General features: G+C 35.1%; 1 protein-coding gene across 2 annotated transcripts in view; it reads left to right on the top strand.

Moving 5' to 3' along the window:
• The window catches only part of LOC111701094 (putative ATP-dependent RNA helicase me31b), a 16,668-nt gene extending 5,360 nt beyond the window's left edge, over positions 1-11,308 (top strand). Inside the window, exons 2-15 of one of the 2 annotated variants that reach the window (XR_002765147.1) lie at positions 555-749; positions 1,691-1,787; positions 2,206-2,305; positions 3,995-4,092; positions 4,610-4,672; positions 4,981-5,102; positions 5,488-5,554; positions 5,833-5,889; positions 6,834-6,935; positions 7,122-7,200; positions 7,367-7,457; positions 9,165-9,270; positions 9,821-10,575; positions 11,196-11,308. Coding sequence is in view for 1 of the 2 variants with exons in the window: in XM_023472240.1 (XP_023328008.1) it covers positions 555-749; positions 1,691-1,787; positions 2,206-2,305; positions 3,995-4,092; positions 4,610-4,672; positions 4,981-5,102; positions 5,488-5,554; positions 5,833-5,889; positions 6,834-6,935; positions 7,122-7,200; positions 7,367-7,457; positions 9,165-9,270; positions 9,821-9,889 (1,246 nt within the window). In the remaining variant the exon portion in view is untranslated. Of the gene's footprint in view, positions 1-554; positions 750-1,690; positions 1,788-2,205; positions 2,306-3,994; positions 4,093-4,609; positions 4,673-4,980; positions 5,103-5,487; positions 5,555-5,832; positions 5,890-6,833; positions 6,936-7,121; positions 7,201-7,366; positions 7,458-9,164; positions 9,271-9,820; positions 10,595-11,195 lie in introns of those variants that run through there. The other variant, XM_023472240.1, reaches the window with a different exon arrangement.
• The last annotated feature ends 1,992 nt before the right edge of the window (positions 11,309-13,300 follow it).

The raw sequence follows: 13,300 nt of genomic DNA, 5'->3' as shown, positions 1-13,300 counted from the left end.
AGCGCTCTGCCCCCTAGCCCAGCCTAGCCGCAGCGCTCGGCCCAGAAAGTATCTTAATCTAACCCAACCCTAAATAACATTAAAAAAAATAATAAATTTGCTGAAAAATAAATGGTCATGTTCAAAATTGATAGGGGGGGGGGTGGTCCAAAAATCGTTCACTAGGACAGACCCAAATAATTAAATAACTTGAAAAAGTGGTCGTGTTTAAAATTAAAAGGCGAGGGGGGGGGAGGTTCCAATAATTGTATACTAGGACGGAACCTTTTTTATATAAATGAACTTCTTACGATAAACTTGCTGTCGAGGGGGGGGGGTTCTCGCTGAGAACCTGTACATTATTTTCTGTAATTAAATGTCTCGCTCAACTAGGGGCGTATTCAGGAATTTGTCTGGCTCTAAAACTACTTAATAAACTGATTATCGAATCAAAAATTATTTTTTACGATTTTAATGGGTTAATTGATTCCGTTCTGAAGCTGTCGGTGAAGTATGGAATGATGTCGTAAATTAATTGGGCAAATGTCTTCTAAATAATAACTGCTCCATATTAGGAAAGGATGGAAGAGCCAGCTGAACCTGCCTGCCCGAGATGGAAGGGTCAAGACGAGTGATGTGACCGCAACCAAGGGAAATGAGTTTGAAGATTTCTGCCTGAAACGTCCTCTGCTGATGGGTATATTTGAGAAAGGTTGGGAGAAACCGTCTCCAATTCAAGAGGCCAGCATCCCTATTGCACTAACTGGAAGGTTTGTTAACAATTTTTTACTAACGACAGGGTTTCCCTCGATGGAGGACAATTTAAAAGAAGACTGAACTGAATTCACATTGTTCCTTTCCTTTTATTTATGATTCCCTACTACTATACTTATCTTCTCCTTGGCCAAATCATTAAATAAGCCATAAACTATCACATTCAAGGCAGAAGACTTCATTTAAGCTTGGGATAGACATATTTGTAAAGTTTCAACTATCAAATCGTCTTTACTCTTTACAGTCTTATCCTTTGTGGGTATTAGATCAACGGATTCGGATCCTTAAGGGGCTAAATATCCACCAAAGTTTAAAAAAAAAACTCTTAGCTTATTAATTGTCAACCAATTAGAGATTAACAACAACATCATAATCTGTGATCGAACCAGTGCTTAGGATCCATTCAATTTGGATGCGGATCCGGATCCGCACTGGAAAAAAATGAATCCGGATCCAGGGCATTTCTTTAAGATTTACTGAAATTTTGTTAACAAAATTTTTTTAACAATTTTTGGTTTTCTTTTTTTCTTTTATTTTTATCCTAAAACTTGATGAACCATCTAGAAATGAGGAAATTCTTATAATCTCTTTTTTCAAAAGTTCAGATTTTGGGTTTTGGTGTAAAATATTTTTTTTTTGCAGTTTTAGGTTGATATTTTACCCCTTGGATCCGCATATTTTTCCGGATCCGGATCCAGGAAGCCAAAATCTTGCGGATCCGGATCCTAAGCACTGGATTGAACTATTCTAACATTAAAATAAGCGAGAAAATAATGTTATAGGAAATCTTAAAAAAATGTTTAATACCTAAATCCGGATCCGGTATTGTTGAATAAGACCAATTTCCCTTCGTTGAAATAATTTAAGTTCAATCTCTGTATCCCCCCCCCGCTAATCCAACTTAACGTTGAATTAAGGCAACAATTAATTTGTTAAGGGATATTTTGGCCCGAGCTAAGAATGGAACTGGAAAAACTGGAGCCTATTGTATTCCTATACTAGAGCAGATAGATGTAACCAAAGATGTTATCCAGGTATTAAATTTTCAACTACTTGAACTTTTATTTGAACATCAAGAGTTAGATACAAATGTAATTAAGAATTTTATTCCGATAGGACTGTTAAGGACTAGTATTTAAGCTATTGATGATAGTGTGTTAAGATATGAGCCTCCCAGTGCCCGGATCTTGCCAACTTAACGAGTGTAATTAAGTCGTTCTTTGTATGTCTCCGTACTCAATAGTGTATGTCCGCTAGATGTCGCCCAAAGGTGTCTGCACATCTAATTTTACTGTTTTCTATTTGTTTTCACCGAGAGGGGTCGTGTTTCACAGTGAGTAAGGAAGGCGTCGTATGTTTGCAAAAAGTACGGATGGCAAGATTCAGTCTCTGGGTACGGAAGGAATATGTGTAATCATATTTTTCTAGTTTCTAAGTCTTTATGTTTCTCAGGGTATGATAATTGTTCCTACCCGTGAGCTTGCCCTGCAGACCTCACAGATTGCAATTGAACTTTCTCAGCATATGGGTCTCAAGGTTATGGTCACTACAGGTAAAGTCGCATAAAATTTGTTCTTGCTTACATTTTTAGTAACTGATTTTTTTGTGTGTTTATTTTGCCAATTTTTGAGAAATCTTAATCGTCTTTCACACTGCCCTAGGACCTGGCGAATAAAGTATTTTGGGAAAGATTTATTTCCAAAAAATTTCATCCCAATCTAGTCTTTTTAATTTATGGTTTAAAACTGTTTTTAAAACAGAATATCTTCTAGTTTATAGTAAAAGAGCTAATGCAGGGTATAGATCAACCAGCTCTAAGCTAAAATGGAACCATCCAAAGATCATTTTAAAATTCAGTGATGGTGATGGACCAAACCTCTGTAGAGTAAAAAAGTAGATGTTAAATGGGTCATATAAGGTGTTTTCATTTCTGATCGGCAAAGAACTTGTTTTTCGAGTTATAAATCCTAAACAAATAAATATTTCTTTATAGTTACAGGGTGGCTTTTTTGAACAAATCCGTACATTTTCAGAAGAAATCCGTACAATCCGTACAATTTTTAAAAAAAAAATCCGTACAATCCGTAAATTTTTTTTAAAAATCTGTACAATTTTCGAAAAAAAATTCCGTTTTTGAAAAAAAAACATTAAAATTCAATTTTTCATTCATTGTCCTTTGTGTTCAGTTCATGTAAGAGGGTTTAAACTTCTTCAGCAAAAATCAATCTGTAAAAAATTGGCTTCATACATATAAACAAACTAAATACTGGGATACAGGATACAGGATACAGGATACAGGATACAAGATACAAGGTACTGGATACAAGGTACTGGATACAAGATACAGGATACTGAATACTGAATACAAGATACTGGATACAGGATTACTGGATACAGGATACTGGATTGATACTGGATACTTGATGCAGGATACTGGATTCAGGATACTGGATTCAGGATACTGGATTCAGAATACAGGATACCGGATACCGGATACAGGATACAGGGTACAGGATATTGAATGAATACTGGATACAGGATACAGGATATTGAACTTAATACAGGATACAGGATTCTGGATACTGGGTACATGATACTGGGTACATGATTCTGGGTACATAATTCTGGGTACATGATACTGGGTACAGGATACTTGGTACAGGATACAGGGTACAGGATACTGTGTACAGGATCCTGGAACATCTTCTTGAATAAGCAATCAAATAAGTACTTGTGGAACATATTCTCCAAAAAACACTTCTCGAAAATTATGAATGAATTTTGATTGTCAATTGAAACATTAATCAATCTAATATTATTTAGAATGCAGAAAATAAGTTAAACTAACTTCATTTTGACGAGAATTTTTTTTTTAATTTTCATGAAAAATTTGCTGAAATGAGTGAAAATTTAAAAAAACGGTGTATTTTCCAGGATAAAAATCCGTACAATCCGTACAATTTGAAAACAAATCTGTACAATCCGTACAATTTTAGGGTTAATAAAAAACAATCCGTACAGTTTGGCCACCCTGTAGTTATTCCCCCGTAAACTAATTTTTCACATGCCTTGGCACATATTTGGGGGTTGGAAAAGAAAAAATGGAGAATAAATAAAATTTTGGGACTAAGATAAAAATTTGCTCGTCCAACTGCTCGTATGTAAGGGTAATTAAAAAAAATATAGACCCCTCTGAAATGTTAAACTCTTAAGACCGTTTTAACCTTGTTTTGTTTTCCAGGAGGAACCAACTTAAAGGACGATATTATGAGATTGTATGAGAAGGTTCACCTCGTTGTAGCTACACCTGGCAGAATTCTCGATCTTATGGAGAAGCAGGTTAGGTCCCCCTCCGCCCCCTCCCCCGGCCTCAACATGAACATGATGACTAACAAAAGGCCGAGCTAGATCAGGGTAGAGTCCTGAGCGTCTTCTTGATACTCGGATTCCCCTGGATGATGATATTCCTGGCGAGAGCGTAATCTGATAACCCCCCCGCCCTCTAGTATCTGCATCTTAAAATTAATAGGGTTTTTGGTGTATCTTCGGAAGTTTCTTTAAGATCTATTTTTTTGGTTGAAAATAACTCGGAAGACTTTGACCTTTTTAACTTTACGTTTAAACTTCATATCCTCAATAATTCGGATGACATACTCGTTTTAACTTCATTTTATTTTGTAGAAATCTGCCTTTTGCAAGATCTGTGCCGTTTTATACTAATTTAATACTTGTTCCTGGTACAAATTTGTCTAAAATTATCTAACGAGTTTTTAAGAGGAGGATGGATACCTTTACATAAGATTAAGTTGTAAATTGTAAAAGCTTATCTATAAATATAGTCTCTTAAAATATTTAGGTTGCAAACATGGATAACTGTCGTATTCTGGTACTTGATGAGGCAGACAAACTTCTCTCAAACGTAAGCCCAGTACATCAAAATAACTAAATTAGACAAGGGTTTATTACGGAATGTCCTCATTTTGGGAACTGAATCTCTGATCTTAGCCCTTTGTCCGTGGAACTTGTTAATCTCAGAATTGCACACTTTCATTTCATTTAATGTGACTCCAATATAACCATTCTGAACATTGAACGTTTAATGAGTTTAAATTTGCAAGAAATAAAGAAAGTGTAATTTTAAAAAACATGTTTCCGGATCCACATTTTTTACAGAATTGATCCGGATCCGGATATAACTGCAGGGCTAAATTAAATTTTTATGTTTAGGATTTCAAGGGAATGTTGGACCGTTGCATTTCTCATCTTCCAAAAGAACGCCAGATTCTGCTCTTCAGTGCAACCTTCCCTCTAACTGTTGAATCATTTATGCAGAAACATCTCACCAATCCGTAAGTTTTAAGCACATGGATGGCGGGGGGGGGGGGGTGTATTTTTCTCCGGGGCGTAAGAGAAATTTTTAGATTTTTTATGAAAATAAACTTGACGTATTAAAATTGTGTGGTTTAACGCTTCCGAATTTAAAGAAGTTTAACCGCGTAGCTGAACCGACAAAAACCGGTTCCAATTGGACGCCGGCTCAAATCTCGAAACGCAGAATATTTAACTAATCATGTTTGAGCCGAGTCACAAATTGCGACGCGGCTCAAAGCAAAGTATAATATTAAACCTAATGTTTATAAGAGGCCAAATTTTTGGACCCGCGTCTCAATTTTTTTTATACTAGTGTTGAATTTTTTAGTTTGTTGGCGATCTATTAAGTAAAACTTAATTAAGGTACGAAATCAATTTGATGGATGAGCTCACACTCAAGGGTATTACTCAGTTCTACGCATTTGTCCAGGTAAAATTTACTGACAATTTAAATAAGTGCTTTAATACGAGAGTTTGTCTTAAAGCTAGAAAACTAAATCCGAAACTTTTCAAATCGGAAATTTTAAAGCTGTGGCAAATCTACTTGATTTGGGTTGTTAGCAAGTCTGTTCAGTATATAGATTTTCAGTAAGAAACTCTTTTTTTAAATAGGTAATTCACATTTTGTTAGTCCTTGTGGAAAATCAATCTATTGAATATATTTTTTATAGCTTGATTTGGGGTTCTTATTTAACTGTTGAATTTTAGGAAAGGCAGAAGGTGCATTGTTTGAATACTCTGTTCAGTAAACTTAGGATCAATCAGGTTAAAATTTATTATTTTGCATAATATTGAGGAAGTTGAAAGAGGGTTAAGTTTGGATTGATACAAACGGATAAGTTTTTCATTAAATAGAAAATGAATAAATGCCAATGCTTGGATATTTTAAGAATTTCAATCCGATGGCGGAGTTAGTGGCCAGGGATTTTTGATTATCTGGAATTAATTAAATTGGTAATAGATATGGATACCCCAAATAAATAAAACTCGGCCCTCTCCCCCATAAAAAATCTACCTCTTGTAACGGCTCTGCTTATAAGTATCTAGAAAATACATATCCCTGTTCACATTTCCTATGCATCAAGCAATTTTGAAAATAACTTAAATATATTTCCGCTTCTGCTAAGTGCCATTAAATTTTTATTATTTGACGGATATTTTGTCGTTGAATATTTTCGTTTTTCATTAACCATTGTAGCGCAATCCAAACTTGAATTGTAATGATGATTACCGAGATGAGAAGGGTCGAGTCTTAACAGATTCCTCTGATGATAATCTAGCGAATAACTTTGATCTTATCTGAACCTGAATTCATTCAACTATAACTAGTGCTTGAGAGTTTTCAAATGAATATTTTTTTTTTCCTTTTGGTTACTTCATTCAGCAGTGCGTAGAATCCGGATCCGTTGGTACCTGGATTTGAATCCGGATATAAGGAGCAAAACTGAAATAAAAACTGTTTGCTCTCTAAACCCAAGTCAAATTTTTCATCTCTGAGCAAAATTTACGCAAAAAGAATAGTAGACTATTGTTTAATGGTCCAAAATCCATTATTTGCAAAATATGGATCCGGATCCTAGCTTGGATCAAAATGAAATGGATCAAAAGTACTTTTTTTATCTAATGTTTCTAGTTGATGAACTCAATTATGTTCTCATCTTGATACACCAAGAAATAACTTGTAAAATTCTATGACATAATTTGTTCAGAGCATTATATTCTGTAACTCGACTCAGCGGGTGGAGTTGTTAGCCAAGAAGATTACTGAACTGGGTTACTCCTGCTACTACATCCACTCCAGGATGGCTCAGGTTCGTGTTTGAACCTAACGGGATAAGTTTCAATTTTATTCATTGTCTCTGCTGTGTCAGCAGGAATAGTAAATACAAAAAGATATTTACATCCATGGATAAACGATTGTGGAAGGGTGAAGCTAAGAACAGTTCTCCAAGAATAGTAATAGCGTAGATAATCCTTAATAAATATTATTCCTTTAGGCTCACCGGAACCGCGTATTTCATGATTTTCGTGACGGAAACTGCAGAAATTTGGTTTGCTCAGATCTATTCACCAGAGGTAAGATTCTGTTCCTGTGTTCCTATTTTAACATGTCAAGAAGTTGATCAAAATATTTTAGACCTGTACCATAAATGTTTGATAAGATGTAAGATTATTGTAATAATTGGTCTTGATTGATTCTCCTACTTCCCAATTAATTTTCTGATTTTATTAATTTGTTCAGGTATTGATATCCAGGCCGTGAATGTCGTCATCAACTTTGACTTCCCAAAGATGGCTGAAACCTACCTTCATAGGATTGGTAGATCTGGCAGGTTCGTCCGTAATGATTAGTAAATCTAGTATGGGGTAGGATAAGTAAATGTTTGATGTTGGTTAGGAACAACTATAATTTTTTTCGTCTGGACTAGTTTGTTTTAATTTCGACTGGTTGGAATTAGTGGGTAAAGCATGCCAGTTTGTTGGGTAAGATTAGTGGGTAAAGCATGCCAGTTTGTTGGGTAAGATTAGTGGGTAAAGCATGCCAGTTTGTTGGGTAAGATTAGTGGGTAAAGCATGGTAGTTTGTTGGGTAAGATTAGTGGGTAAAGCATGTCAGTTTGTTGGGTAAGATTAGTGGGTAAAGCATGCCAGTTTGTTGGGTAAGATTAGTGGTTAAAGCATGCTAGTTGGGGGTAAGAGTAGTGGGTAAAGCATGTCAGTGTTAAAGATCAGTGCGTGAAACATGTTAGTTGGTTAGTTAAATGTTTTAAGTAGTAGATTCAGCATTAGTGGGTAAACCATCTCAGTTGGGTAAGGTTACTGGAAAAAGAATGTCCGTTTGATAAGATTTATTGGTTTTAGCATGTTAGCCAGGAAAGATAAGTTGGACTAAGATTTGGAAGACATAGTTGTCAGTTGAGTAAGATTTAGTAGATATTTTGTCATTTGTAAGATTAGCAGGTAAAGCATGTCAGCTGGGCTAAGGGTATATAATGTCAGTTGGGTTAAGATTAGTAGATACAGCATGTCGTGTAAGATTTGTAGGTAAACAATGTCAGTTGGGCAGTGCTTATGGTTCATTTAATTTTGATGCGGATCCGGATCCTGGATCCGCACTGGAAAAAAACTGATCCGGACCCAAATTAACAAAGAATTTTCAAATTTTTTTATGCTAAAACTTGAATAATTCAAATCTTTTTAATAGTTCAGATTTGGGCTTGAGAGTAATTTTTTTAGCAGCTTTTGGTTGATATTTTGCCTCTTGGATCCGCATATTTTTGCAGATCCGGATCCAGGAAGCCAAAATCTTGCGGATCCCAAGCACTGCAGTTTGGCAAGTTCATTAGGTTAATTGTGAGTTAGGTCAGATTAGTATGAATAGCATGTCAGTTGGGAAAGGGGCCGGAGCTGAAAACTTGAGAATGAATGAGATATCCTTAATCCTGAGCGCTTTATCTGATTATCCAATGTACACTATTTTGATTTTATTCTTAATCCTCTTTTTTGGATATCCCTACTGTATAAAAGAAACGTTTGATAACAATTACAGACACAATGCTATATCGATTGAACAAATATCCGATTGAATTAAAGTCAGCTGTTCACAAGCCGGCTTTAGACCATTTAAGCAAATATAAAATTAATCATGTTACTAGGAACATATTAAAAAAAAAATATTTTATCACATTTTAGGACTTATCATTTTAAACGTTAGTCTTAAAAACATTAATCCAAAACTTACATTTATTTAATCGATGTTTAGTTCAATTGATATGACACAATTTACACCAGAAAAAACCGGTTTTTCAAAAGTTAATGAGATATTTTAACATGATGCGCTGATTGGTTGAATTTTGTACTTTTTTTCTTGGATATTGAAAGCGTATTAAAGTAATCTCGGGTTTAGTAAAACCAGGAGTTTAAGCATTAACCTCGATAAACCACTATTCAGCTCTGGTCATTTTAGTTCATTTTTAGAGTTTCATCTCGTTAAATAAAACTTATAAATTATTCATTCAGTTAATTGAAATTTGTTTTAAGGTTTGGACACCTGGGTATTGCGATCAATCTGATCACCTACGACGACAGGTTCTCCTTGCACAGGATAGAGCAGGAGCTTGGTACAGAGATTAAGCCTATTCCCAAGGTGAGAAATTAGAAATTACTAAACTTTCTAGTATCTTTCAATTGTGAAATGAAATTTGTTTATTGTTCATGTTTCGAACCAGTGCATAGAATCCGTAGGATCTGCAAAAACATGCGGATCCACGGATCCGGATCCAAACTGAAAGTAATTCTTTTGCTCTCAGATCTCAGCTTAATTATTAAAAAATGACTTAATAAAAAATTCCTTTCCGAATGGTTAAGCAAATGAAAAATAAGGGAAATTATTCGAAAATTTTTCTTCTGTTTAAAAAAAAATCCTGTGCAGATCCCGGCGAAATTTTATTGATCATAAGCGCTGTTTCGAATCAAATGTAATCTTAATGGAAGCAAAGACTTTCCCTCCTAACATTAACTCTCAATCATAACAATTTACCAGATACTAATGTTTGTTGTTTTCTTGCTCGGCAGGATTGAGTTGGTTCAGTTTCTTCTTGAAACCACATACACTTCATTTGTAAATAAAGCCATGGCCGGGTGGTACTAGTAAACTCTTGCGTCATTTACTGATAATAATTAATGTTCCATTCTAGGTGATTGACAAATCTCTGTATGTAGCTGAGTTCCACCAGGAGGGTGGGAACCCTGAGGACGAGAACTAGATTCTCCCCAAACACCAGAGAGGAGGGTTCTACATATACTACTCTTCTTTGCTACCCCTCTCCTCCCTATACTTCATAAAATAACTTAATAATCTTCTCTTCACAAGGGTTTAAGATCTTTCCAAATTTTCAGTTTAAAACCAATGTCTATTTTTTATCTTAAGATTGCTTGGTACTATCCCAGTTAAGCAAGGTGATCTTTGTTCGATTAGACACCTGAAGTACCACAGAGTCTTTCAAATCTTATTGGATAATATTACTTTTGACTGAAAGCATTTTGTACCGTTTCCAATACTGTAAATCTTCCCCCCACGATGATAAGCTGCGTTGAGCTGCTTGACGCTGCTCCTTCATTAGCGGTAATGATGCCACTTCTTAATGAATTGAAGGAGCATTTTCACCTGGGGTTTTATATTTGGTGCGATCAAAGATCTGTCCGGCACTATAGTCTGTATGTGTGTTATGCATGTCGAGGGTCGAGAGGTAAATCCTTTAGTTTTGGCAGATTATCCATAAAGTTTCCAATATGCCAAATCCTTCGATTTTCCCTTGACCCTGCCCGGGGTTGGATGGGCAAGGCCCCTGTTGAGGGTCTATGGCTGCCGCATCTTTCTCTGAATAAATTATATTTTGTTAAAGTTTAATGAACCATGTGATGAATGATATCAATATGTATGAATGAACATGTAATTTGGAGTTAAATTCTCGCATTCAAGGTTTAAAGTCGGGATTAATCTTTCCAAAACCAATTGAAAGTATTTTCTAAATTCACTTGGGGTACTAGGGTTTTTGGTCTCACCCTCCCGATTCCACTCTATTACCTACTGTTTGGAATTGATACGAATTTTTACCAACACTGAATGTCCTTAAGAAAAGGATTATAAACACAAGCTCAAATTATAAAATGGTTTCTCATGTAAACCGAAATTCATGATGGGTTTTATGGATAGTAAAATTTTCGGGCTTTTATCTTAATTTCCCACCACCCCCTTACCCCCTGTGGAATTTTAAGTTAGTGTTTCTTTTAAGTAAGTGTTTCTTTGACCTTACCCATGGTTTTGTCATCTTGTCAGTGCACAAGCGTGCATTTAAAGTCCATTAAAAATATCTTATGGCAAACATTTTTGAAATGGAATTAATCAAATTCCTGCGAGCACAAGAGCGGATATCCTAAACACAGTTGATTAATGAGGATATAATTTAAAGACACTTCGTCTACCCGCCTGTAACTGTGATACCTTTTTGGCTGTGCAATAAAATTGGAAAAATTGAGGTATTTGTGGGCTCTAACTCCAAATTCTTCAAGATTAAAATCAAATAAAAAATAGTAAAATTAAAAAATTTGTAAGATTTTGTGCAAGAATTTGCTCGATAACACCTTCTGTACTTGCTTTAACATCAATAAATACGAAATCTTAACCATTATTTTTAGTTAGTGGGTTTACAGTAAAGTGTTAATTAAATGATGCATAACTTGACGAGTGTTTATTTGTTGTGGCCAACTTCCTCAAACTGTAATTTCCTAAGCGATAACTCAAGTCTGTCCTAGCCTCAGCTTTTAGCGCCTCGGAAGGTCTAAACTAACGTTTGGGAGGATGCCTGTAAAAAATGCCTTAGGAAAATTACCAGCTCCATTTTATACATTTTAGACTCAATTGTTCATATATTAGATCTAATTCTTAACATTCTAGACCTAATTCCTAATTCTAAACATTCTAGACCTAATTCTTTACCAACTAAAACTGTGAATTAGACCTAATTCTCCTCCATCTACAGACACCAATGTCTGTCTCCTCTGTGCAAGCTTTACAGTCGAAACCTCGATATATCCACTGATGAATGAATAGTTGACTTATGCATACTGAGGAGCTTGAACCATACACTCAAACTTATCCTCTTGTAAGGGAGGGAATTCTCGGACGCCATGAGCCTCCACTATGCAGACAAGAGCCTCCCAGATTTGCTAGGCAGATCGAGTCTCGACTATGCAGACCAAGCCTCCGCTATGCAGACCGTGCCTCTGCAATGCAGTAAATGATACTTTACTCTACAGCACAGCTTTTTTAAAATCTTTGTTTTCATGTTTTTGACGTAGTGGCTTAAGAATTTTACTATCGATTGTCATGATTAGAAACATATTTGGATTATAAGATTTAAACTAAAACTTTAAACATTTCTTGCGCAGAAAGGAAGATATTCGGAGAAATATTTCTTGAGAAAACTCTTTTTTTATAATCTTTAATTTAATTGATACCTGTTTTGAAAAATGTTAAGATTTAAATAAATGATACAAATTTTCTAGATTTAATTTAAACTATAAAAAAATGTATTGCTTAAATCAAAGATTATAAAGGATGATAAGAAATTCAATTTAATTTTTTTTTCTTTAAATCTTTTCCTTTTCGTGCTAAAAATACCACTTTATTAGTCATAATTAGGCACTATTTATGCTAATTGATAAAAACTTTGAGAAACCTCTCCTGCCTCTATATTCAGTAATCTGTAAAAAATCTTATATTTAAAACACAAATGTAAAAAAACCTGTATTTTACAGGCACATTTTGATGTATTGCGCATGCTCATTACTGCATACCTGAGGCTCGGTCTGCCTAGCAAATCTGGGAGGCTTGTGTCTGCATAGCGGAGACTCATGGCGTCTCGGGGTTCCCTCCCTCCTCTTGTTAAATTTAATCTTTTCTTCAATTCCTTCAATAAAGTGAATTGATTATAATCTCGAATTAAACATACTCAGGCACATGGAGCGGGGGAAGGCTGGCGGCCATGAGCCATCACTATTTCCCCTTCCCTGCCACATATTAGCTTTCTTCTCTTCCGGCAGCCATGAGCCACCACTATTTCCTTTTCCGTACCACCACATTAGACTCTCCGGGCAAAACTACTTTTTTTAATGGTATATTTAGGGCATTTAAAGTGTGATTTTAAAGAACCAACTCAAACCATTTTTTCAATTCTACACAAAATTAATATTTTGTGTGTTGAATTCTTAAAACTGTTATCAATGAAATTTTTGATAAATTTGATTAGAGTATTGCATCTTGAAATATCACAAAATTGGTTAATGAAAGATTTTAAGACGGATTTAGTATTATGATTCAGTAATTGAATAATCATAATTTACCTTCGATACGCATAAAAATTGTTCATAATACTTTTTGCTGATGACACAACATTACAATATTCTTCGGAAAATCTAAAAAGTCTTTACTGTACTGTACTGTACGATTTTGCAAATTTTGAGCTTTCACAAATTGCAGACTGGTTCAAAGCAAATAAACGGACTGAAAGTATATAGTTTTCAGAAAGAAAACAAAATTGTTCTGGTAGGTGACTCGCTTAAACTTTTCATCGAAAATAAGGAAATAGATAGAATAGGTGCTGGTTGTAAGTTAT

Source organism: Eurytemora carolleeae, unplaced genomic scaffold (genome assembly GCF_000591075.1).
Source record: "Eurytemora carolleeae unplaced genomic scaffold, Eaff_2.0 scaffold323, whole genome shotgun sequence".
Lineage (NCBI taxonomy): Eukaryota > Metazoa > Arthropoda > Copepoda > Calanoida > Temoridae > Eurytemora > Eurytemora carolleeae.
This window is presented reverse-complemented; position numbering and strand designations above follow the sequence as displayed.